Source organism: Solanum tuberosum, unplaced genomic scaffold (genome assembly GCF_000226075.1).
Source record: "Solanum tuberosum cultivar DM 1-3 516 R44 unplaced genomic scaffold, SolTub_3.0 scf00529, whole genome shotgun sequence".
In the NCBI taxonomy this organism is placed as follows: domain Eukaryota; kingdom Viridiplantae; phylum Streptophyta; class Magnoliopsida; order Solanales; family Solanaceae; genus Solanum; species Solanum tuberosum.
Genome location: NW_006239452.1, coordinates 295,030 through 305,555, shown reverse-complemented (window position 1 = coordinate 305,555; position 10,526 = coordinate 295,030). Strand labels below are relative to the sequence as shown.

Sequence of the window (10,526 nt, the reverse complement as noted above, 5' to 3'; positions counted from 1 at the left end):
TCTAGCAAAATAAATTAAAAATTATTTCACAAATTAAATCCACCACAAAAATAAATAAATAAATAAATATAAGGGATATATTGATAAATATGTATATATGGTAGAGATATTTTGGTCTTCAAAAAAATAATTTTGTGCTTCTGCTTCTATTTTTTTTTAAAACACAAATGTTTAGCTTTGTCCCAACAATTAAAAAAAATTGTTTCTGCTTCCATTCAAAAACACTTTTATTGATTTGTCAAACGCCTTTTTTTAAAAGTATTTTTTTCCTCAAAATAAGTGTGTTTGGCCTCCCTACAGTAATACCAAACAAACTCACAGTTTCAATACATTTCTCATATTATTGAATTTATTATATTCAAAGTATAACATAGTAAAATTATTCTTCTATCTATTTATTTTTCAAGAAGTGTGTCAAGTTGATACTTGATAAATAAAAAATGAACAGAAGAAGTACTTTATAAATATATTAATTGTGTGATCAATCTCTTTTTTTATTAGTATATAAATTAAAACTTAAAACTCTTTTTTTGTAAATATCTCCATGAAAAATTGGAGATATAACAACTTCATTCATTCATTAATTAAGCCAGAATGCATAATGATGAATTTGACCAGAGAGTGGTGCTGATTACTCTAATTTTCTCACAACTTGATAACTTCTACACAGCTTTTTTGAAAATTAGGGCCTACAGAAAAGTAAAGAAAGAGATATAAATATCTGAACTAGAGAGTTGTACTTTTACAAAATGTATGAAAAGTCAAATCACTTTATAGTAATATCATCACATTATTATTTGGTAATTAATTTTTTAAAGTTAGTTTAGGTTAAGAGTCTCATTTGGATATGGAATGGATAATTGGTGATCTTAGACAATTCTCATCCTAATTAAGAGCTAGTTATTGGAGTTGCACAAGGCCTAAGATTCATTTATGATATTAGAGTCAGACTCATTTCAATTACTTGTTCAGTAATATTGAACATCCATATTATATTATTCACGCTTTAGTTATTAAGGAGATTTGAATATGCAGGGGATTATCAAGATTCCCATATCGAAAATGGGATGATATATAATTAGTCTCTTTATATGCTTTTGGACTATCTTCACCCGGATAACTACATTTTGGAGTTGAGTACTTGAGTTAGGTAGTTAGCTAAGAAGGTATTTCATGGTAAATGTTTATTTATGAGGATGAATTAGACTTTGATTAAATATTTTCAAATTAAAACTAGAAAAGAAAAATAGTTATAATCTCAAATGAAAATGCTTGAAATGTTAGGGTACATTTTATATTCATGTAACATTTTCTAGCGCGAATTCAAATTTAGCCGAAATGTATGCCAAGAAACAAATAATTGATTTACTTATTCAAAGTAATTTGCACGAAGGACTATCTCTAACAGAATACATCATTTCGAATTTGTGCTACGAACTCCATAAAAGAGTTTGTGTATATGTACGAACATCAGACGTTAAATATCTCACTAACAAACATATCGAAGTAGTTCAACACATTATTGTATATCGAATGAATTTTGGCACCGCACTAGTTATTTCTTTAAGCCTTCGAAACGGGATGATATGAAAGAATTTTTAGTCAGCCATTAATTGATTATGTATTCACATATGATATATATGTGTTCACAATGTATTGCCACTAGAAATCAAGATATTTGACATTGGACTTGTAAATCAATTCATAACCTTTGGGGAACAACTAAATCTCTATTCAAACTCGTTTTACTTGTAAGAGTATATTTTAAATTTGTCGATTATGTTATATGGTCGTAATCCAACACTCATGCGACCTGGTTGAATTGTGGAAAGTTGTAGGTTCTATTGCACGTCAATCGATTGGAGAATCAAGTACTCATTTAACACTAAAAACTTCTCATATCAGTGGAGTATTTACGGGGCGTACTGGAGAACATGTGTGAGCCTCATCTAATGAAAAAATAAAATTCAATGAGGATTTGATTCATCCGACACATACATGTCATAGACATCTTGCCTTTTTATGTTTTATAAACTTGTATATAACTATTGAGAGTAAAAGTATTATATATAATGTGAATATTCCATCCAAAATTTTACTTTTAGTTCAAAACGATCAATATGTAGAATCAGAACAAGTAATAACAGAAAAGAAAATGTCTGATGAAAAATTATTTTCATGTTCAATTTCAGAGAGAATTCCTCGTTCCTTTTCGTGTAAATTCCTATCAATAAATTTCAACCTTGTGGGGCCTTATTTATTTCATCTCTCGAACCCCGATGAAAATCCCCTATCCTTCGGACTCAATATATCTTTTGACTCCATATATATGTGGGCACCTGATATCTATGATGATAATTAGGAGGGTGAGGTAATAGCTCATCCAATTAATTGGATTATGTATTTGATTTAAATATATCAAGGTACATTTGATATATTTTCCTCCAAATATATAAAAATGATACAAAGGTCTTGTGACTTTATTAAAGGAACTCCCTTATTGGCGACGTAGTAAGATTAAATAATACTTTCTCCCCATATTTTTATTTGTTTGACGTTTAGTATTGACTTGACACATTTCTTAAAGAATAATCACTTTTTAAATATAATAAATTAAATATTTTTTAAATGATCATTATTAATAATAAGAGTAATTAGCAATTAAGTCATAAATTACTCCCTCTAATTATTTTTACTTGTTCAGTATTCTAAATCAAGAAAATACAGTTTTTTTAATGGTTTATCCTCAACATTAATTATTTTTTCTCCAAATCATTTCTCAAGGTTTAAAACTATACATTAATTAATATCAATACTATGATAAAATACTTATATTAATTCAAAATGAATAAATAAAATTGAATTACGAAAAAAATAATTTAGTTTTTAAAAATTAAGCAAATAAAATTAAAATATAATAAATGGTGTTATACCAAATAAACACAAGAAGTACAAATAATAAATGAAGAGTATTTATGACATGTCCCAAAAAAAATAAAAAACGTGACGTTGTGATAACCAAATTGAGTGGTTGATCTACAAATATTTCAGCAATGTCATCATTTCTACTTCTGTTTATTGTTCACCAATTTAATGTGTCTCTGTTTGAGTGGGTCAAATTAGGGATCTATAGTTAATACTTCTAAGGACAAAAATTCTATTTACGTCAGCAAGAAAAATAAATGATAAAGTGATTTTTTTATTTACTTTTCGATCGTCGATACATAAATAAAACAATATTATTTTAAAATATATTTATATAGATAAATATTATGAGAGATAAAGGCGAGGGTAAGAGTGGTGGTGATGGGGCTATGGAAATTAAAACTGCACCGTTTAGACCAGGTCAAAATGATGATTGTAAATTTAAGGAGGGTAATATTTATTAATATTTTGATAATATTTAATCCTATATTTTGATTTATAAGTTTTACAGGATGATGGTTAGATTGATTATATGAAATAAAGTGTTGGTTAATTAAAACTTTTATTTTGAGAAAATAAGAGTGATAGAGATAAGAACGATGAGCTGGATGTGTGGATATATCAAGAAAGGTAAGATTAGGACGGATGATATTTGGTATAAGGTGGATTGTGAAGGACAAGATGTGGAAAGTGAGGTGAAATGATTCAGAGATGTGTAGATGCTCTGGTAAAGAGGTATGAGAGGTTGGTTGTAGTGAGTTGGATAATGAGTAGAGGTAGGCCTAAGAAATATTGTGGTGAAGTATTTAGGCAGGATATAACACAACTTCATCGAAGACATATCCGTAGATATTAGAATATGAAGGTTGAGAATAGAACGGAGGATTAATAGGTAATCTACTAATTGGAAGTTCCTTTTTATTTTATTTTTTTTAAAAAAAAAGAGCAAAAAAGTTGGGCTTTCCTCACAAATTATTGTTTGTTTCTCTACCTTTTTCAAATCATTAAATTCTCATTTTAAACCTTGTTTTTTTTGTTCCAAATTGTTTCGGTTTCTTTGCATGCTTTATCAGAATTTATGTATATTTTACCAATGTAAAATATCACATGTTTCAAGGATCCCTAGATGTTGATATAGTAAAGGATCGTCAATGAAGGTATTTTAGTGCGTTGTAAATTCTTATCTAAGACTTGTATCATTTGATGATGTCATGTGAATCACTAAAAGAATGTATGAAGTGTATGACTAACCCAATATATAATGAGAGTTTCGTAAGGGAACTGAAACAGACTACCATGAGACAAACGATTTTCTTTCTAAAGAGATTCGATTTGAAACTATTATATATTCAATACTGAAACAATTCCAGAGGTTTTCCCTGGCTTTGTCCATGTCAACAAACAATTCGAAGTACCTCAACTTTTTAGAACAGAATTGAATCAAAGAACAATGATTCAAATTACTTCCTTTTACACGAAATGTGATTTTAAAACGGAGAATCTATCTCTATACATACAAATTCAATTACTCAAAGTACATTACAAGTTTAAAACTATCATATTTTATTTTCATAATTTTCATAGGACACAGAAAGATCTACGGACCTTCATCTTTTCACAGGACACAGAAAAATCTACGGACCTTCATCTCCAAATACATTTCTCTTACGTTTTAACCCAAAAGGTGTCACTTGTGTCTCACAAAGGTCCAATCCATGCCATACATGACGAGGCAAATATCGTCGAAAATAAAACATATTTGAGCTAAAATGAGGTCCTTGTAAGACTTGAACTTGAGCAAAACCAGGACGCCAATCATCACTTCCAGCCAATTTAAGATATAGATAACAAATTGGTGATTTAACACATTGACCAGTGACTTGAAATTGATCAATCATGCAAGATTGAAATGGTTTTCTTGGGATGTCATCAAGAACTTGTGGTTCCAATGGATCAACTCTTCTAACATGTTTAGAATTCAAATGGTTCACTAAAATGTCATTGGAATTTTCATCACCAAACCTTAGACTTACATGATTTGTGGTGTCTGCACCTTTTGTACATGTTGTCTCTATTGTCACAAAATAAGTGCACTTTTCCTGAAAAAAATAATTGTCAAGACATAAGGTATTGTCACTCATTTGAATATAATTATGCTATTCAATTTTCTAATTGTATAAATTCAGAATTTGTATAATTCGGTTTCTGATTGTATAAATTTAGAATTTATATAATTTGGTTCCTAATTGTATAAATCCAGAATTGGTATATCCTTACCCTAACTATTTGTATACAATTTATGAAAAATTCATAATAAATTACCATGTTTATATATTGGCAAGCGAAATACACAAACAGAGTTCTGAAAAAATCTTGTATAAATACAGAATTTGTATATACTTACCCTATTTGTATATTTGCAAGTGAAACATACAAACGGAGTTTTGAAAAAATCCTAAATGTATAAATATAGAATTTATATATAGTTATCTTGTTTGTATATTTGCAAGCAAAATATACAAATCGTAACCTTCATAGCAAACATAACTATAGTTATGAAGCACAATTACAGAAACTATAGCTATAGAACCTTATTATGTCTAGTATTTTTGCTATTTCTGAAATATTCTCTTAAATATATTATCATACCTTTTTTTTTGTTGAAAGGCTATCACTTGTGGGCTTGATGGAAACCTCCGAACCTGAAGCAAGAAAGATAAAACTTATGATAAAAATAATTAATGTTATTGTAAATTTGCTTATTAATATCATCTTTAATTAATCTATTGAGATTAATTTGATATAAAGAAATTAAGAAGAACATTAATGAAACAAACATGCATTTGTTTTTATATATGAGAAGTTTAGCATATATTTGATACTCATTCTTTGCTTCATATGGACAAAAAGGAAATATTCTTGGATGTTTAGATTACTTGAAGATAATAACCACCTTTTAATGATATTAATCTTCTTGTTTCATTTGCTTTTAGAGATAATTAATTAACACACTAATGTTTTGTTTGTTGTATTGAAATAACATGTATTGCGTAATTTTTAATTTTTTTTTTAAAATTCCTTTCACCAGTATGATAGAAAGGATACGAAGAAGATTTTGAGAGACAATTCTGTCATTAATTGTACTAATACTACATTAGAAAACACTTAAAAATAATGATTGATAAGAATTAAGAAGTATTGAAAGATATTTTAGAAATTTCTTCATATTTATATTTATTTTTCGTATATTTGTCACTTGAAGATAACCTTTCTTTGCCTCAAAGGAACGGATTGCTTTTGTAGAGAAAAATTCAGAGATCATTTGGTTCAAAGAAATGAATAATGCAGAAATTAATTATGTAAAATTAATATTAGAGGCACAGGTGATTATGCGTTGCTAATTGGGTCAATTTTTTTGTTAAAATAGAAATTGAATCAATTTTAGTTGATTTTTTCAATTATTAAAATCAAACTAAACTAAAGTTAATATACATTTATATTGTGCTTGATTTGTGTCATTTGAACTTATGTCTTTGAACATAACTTGCGTCACTAAACTTATTTCTTTTGCCTTATGCCTTCAGACATAACTTGTGTCACTGCACTTATGTCTTGCGAATTTTATTTTGCTGTCAAATGCAGCAAGACTACTTCAAACACAAAACTGAAGTCCAATAGATCGTTACAAGTAACTTAAGACTACTTCAAGGTCCATGTATAATTTACATTTTAGATTATTAAAACTTTAAGCCGTCTGTAGAAGATGCCAAGCAATACAATGCCAAATTTCCAGCTAACACATCATTTTTTTAAAACTATATTGATGCTTTACCAAATACCAAACCAGGTCTGCAAAAAGAAAAAAATGTTAACTCACAAAATTACAACCAGAAATTAAGCCTTAATTGATGGTGTTGAGCAGCATGTAACAAAAAATGTCTACTTTAAATATTGGCATCAGTTTTGGTTAAATACTAACAAGAAGTACAAGGAATCCTTCAAACTGCAAAAAAAAAAAAAACATGGAGTGTTTCAAATTCTGCATCTCCCTTCTTGTCCTTCAAACTCTCTTGACCATTTCGCGTATAACCGCGACAGTTTCACCAAGCTGTCCTGTGGTTTTCAGAGAATATATTGGAGCTCTAGGCAAGAATGTAACATTTTCTGATGTTCCAATTAATCCGAACGTTGAGTTTCACTTCCTCCTCTCCTTTGCTATAGACTACACAAATACAATTTCACCACAACCAACTAATGGTGACTTCCTGATCTATTGGGACACTGATAACCTCACCCCTTCTCATATTTCTTCTATCAAGGCTAAGCATAAAAATGTAAAGGTAGGTATGAGTCTTGGTGGTGATACAGTGAACGGTAAAAATGCCACCTTTGCTCCTACATCGATTACATCTTGGGTGAGAAATGCAATATATTCAATCACCAAGATAGCGAAAGAGTATAACCTGGATGCAATAGATATAGATTATGAACACTTCAATGTAGATCCAGATACATTTGCAGAGTGCATCGGGCGACTGTTGTACTTCCTTAAACAAAACAATGTCATCTCTTACACATCAATAGCACCATATGCAGATGATTCAGTGCAGGTGCATTATTTAGCACTCTGGAGAAAGTATGGTCATCTAATAGACTATGTCAACTTCCAATTTTATGCCTACGCGAAGGGCACAACCATTCCTCAATTCTTGCAGTACTTTGAAACACAGAGATGTAACTATAAAGGAGGCAAGATTCTTGTGAGTTTTGGAACTAATAATATTGGCGGCTTGTCTCCTGAACATGGATTCTTTGATGCATGCACCATACTAAGGAGCCAGAGGAAACTTCACGGTATCTTTATTTGGTCTGCAGATGACTCTATGAAGGATCATTTCCGATATGAAAAGCTGTCACAGAACCTCTTAGCAAGTGCAGCTTAGATATCTTGCATCGATTTAAGGCAATATTTTGTAGGCCATGACAAAAGATAAAAATTGGAATGCTAGAATGTTATTTCTTATTTCGGAGACTTCTCTAGGAAATAAGACATGTATGAGGTTGTACTTGTATTGTGGTCTTAGAATCAAAATATTGATGCAAACAAGTTCAGATTTACGATTATGTGCTAAAGCTTACGACTCACAGAAAAATAATTATGTTTTTAAATATAGTTTAGAACACTAAAAGGACTGACACGAAGCATTTCACCAAAACGCAAAACATGTCAATTAGACTGACCAGCAGCTCTATTCAAGTCTAAGCATGTAGACGTGTTACAACACCTATACCTGAGTACAGATATGTTATAAAATGCAGCAGCATGCGTGAATATAAAGGTTAAGACTAGCAGGCACTTGGTTTCCATTATTATGCCTTGAATTAGTCGCCTAGAAAATACACAATTAAGAATTTTCCGGTTTCAAAAGCAAGCAATCCGTTCAGTATCTTGAGTAAAGAAAGTAAAACGTACAAGTTCCTTGACCAGCTTGCAGTCCCACCAGCATATGTCCTGTATTTTCCCAAACCCTTGCACTTTGATTCATCTGCATCATCACTCTCAATGCATTTGGCGCGAAATATTTCTAGGCAGATGGATTTACCTGGTTTAACTTTCAATATCATGTGAGAATTAGATAGAAGTGAGAAAAGCTCTCCAAAATTGTGCTACTACTATGTTATTCAAGTGAAGAACCACCATTTAGTGTCTATGCACAAGCCTTTCAAACATCCTGCGGAATAACTTATTCCAGCTTATTCTCACAAACAAGAAAAAGACAATGCAGTACCAGCCGTTCACAGCATTCATACCCCACAAGTTGTCATATAAACTGTCCAAATTCGATCACTTACCTAAGAAGAAACAATTGAGCCGTCCTTAGAAATGCCAAGAAAGACAATGATTGGCTTCCAGCTGACAGAATCTATTAATAGTATGGATGCTTACAAAACCAGGTCCTGAAAAGAGACAAAACTCACAAAAGAACAAATAGAATCTAAACCTTATAGGGTAGTCGGCAATGCATACAACAAATGCCTTGTTGAAGGAGAAATATTTTAATAGGCATCTACTTTGGTTAAATACCAATAAGAAGTACAAGGGATCCTTCCAACTACAACAAATCATGAAGTCCTTAAAATTCTGCATCTCTCTTCTTGTCCTTCAAGCTCTCTTCAACATTTTCCCTACGATCGAGGCAGTTCCAGCATTCTGCCCTGGGGTTTTCAGAGAATACATTGGAGCTGAGGGCAAGAATGTCACATTCTCTGATGTCCCAATTAATCCAAATATTGAGTTTCACTTCCTCCTATCCTTCGCTATAGACTACACGAACACAAAATCACCAGAACCCACTAATGGTGACTTCCTGGTTTATTGGGACACTGATAACCTCACCCCTTCTCATATTTCTTCCATCAAGGCTAAGCATAAGAACGTTAAGGTAGGAATGAGTCTCGGTGGTGATACAGTGAATGGTAAAAATGCCACCTTCACTCCTACTTCAATTACTTCTTGGGTGAGAAATGCAATATATTCAATCACCAAGATAGTGAAAGAGTATAACCTGGACGCAATAGATATAGATTATGAACACTTCAATGCAGATCCAGATACATTCGCCGAGTGCATTGGGAGACTGTTGTACTATCTTAAACAGAACAATGTCGTCACTTACACATCAATAGCCCCATATGCAGATGATTCAGTGCAGGTGCACTATTTAGCACTCTGGAGAAAGTACGGTCATCTAATAGACTATGTCAACTTCCAATTTTATGCCTATGAAAAGGGCACAACCATTCCTCAGTTCCTACACTACTTTGAAACTCAGATGTATAACTATAAAGGAGGCAAGATTCTAGTTAGCTTTGGAACTGACAACAGTGGTGGCTTGTCTCCTAGACATGGATTCTTTGATGCATGCAGCATACTAAAGAGTCAGGGAACACTTCATGGTATCTTTATTTGGTCTGCAGATGACTCTATAAAAGATCATTTTCTATATGAAAAGTTGTCACAGAACCTCTTAGCAAGTGCAACCGTTTAAGATAATCCTTTGTAGGCCATGTTCCGTGTTTGAAGTAGTTCGCTTACTGTGGTCTTAACATCAAAAATCCAGATTTACAATTTCTAAAGGTGCTAAAAACTTAGTCTTTGCATAAGTATTGAGTAATATAATTTGTTTAATGCATTCCATGACAGACCAGATATAGGACAAATGCAAGGAAATATGATAATCATAGGACATGAAATGTACTCATGGAATTAGTGAGGTGCACAACCCAAACAATTCCATTAGATTTGTGTAAAAGTGATGAAACATAGGCGCTTCACGTGTGTATTTCATTTTTTAAAAATTAATTTTATTATTTTCTTATTCCTTTCCATTTTCTTTTTATTTCTTCTTCGTTTCTTTTCTTCCAGCAGCTTTTCCTCCTCAACCCATGGAAATAGTTGAGGTGCACATGCTGGCTCGATCACCACGGTTATTAAAAAAATAGGACACAAATGCAAAGCTTATAGCAGCACACTTCCCAACTTGCCAGGGAATCTAACAAAATGTAGCAAGGACTACATGTAAATACCTTCCTCAAATCTA

The 10,526-nt window shown here is 31.5% G+C and overlaps 3 protein-coding genes across 3 annotated transcripts; 2 read left to right on the top strand and 1 right to left on the bottom strand.

The window, feature by feature from the left end:
• Positions 1-4,264: 4,264 nt before the first annotated feature.
• On the bottom strand, positions 4,265-5,732 carry LOC107058508 (uncharacterized). The gene is made up of 2 exons (XM_015304309.1): positions 5,575-5,732; positions 4,265-5,024 (listed from the first exon to the last, which is right to left on the bottom strand). The coding sequence occupies exons 1-2, from the start codon at positions 5,695-5,697 to the stop codon at positions 4,560-4,562; spliced, it is 588 nt and encodes a 195-aa protein (XP_015159795.1). The 5' UTR covers positions 5,698-5,732; the 3' UTR covers positions 4,265-4,559.
• A 1,075-nt stretch (positions 5,733-6,807) lies between these two features.
• On the top strand, positions 6,808-7,893 carry LOC102605166 (chitinase 2-like). The gene has a single exon (XM_015304311.1). It carries the CDS (start codon positions 6,948-6,950, stop codon positions 7,866-7,868), a length of 921 nt encoding a protein of 306 aa, XP_015159797.1. The 5' UTR covers positions 6,808-6,947; the 3' UTR covers positions 7,869-7,893.
• A 1,033-nt stretch (positions 7,894-8,926) lies between these two features.
• LOC102604830 (chitinase 2-like) lies at positions 8,927-10,295 on the top strand. The gene has a single exon (XM_006365092.2). It carries the CDS (start codon positions 8,946-8,948, stop codon positions 9,972-9,974), a length of 1,029 nt encoding a protein of 342 aa, XP_006365154.1. The 5' UTR covers positions 8,927-8,945; the 3' UTR covers positions 9,975-10,295.
• Positions 10,296-10,526: the final 231 nt, after the last annotated feature.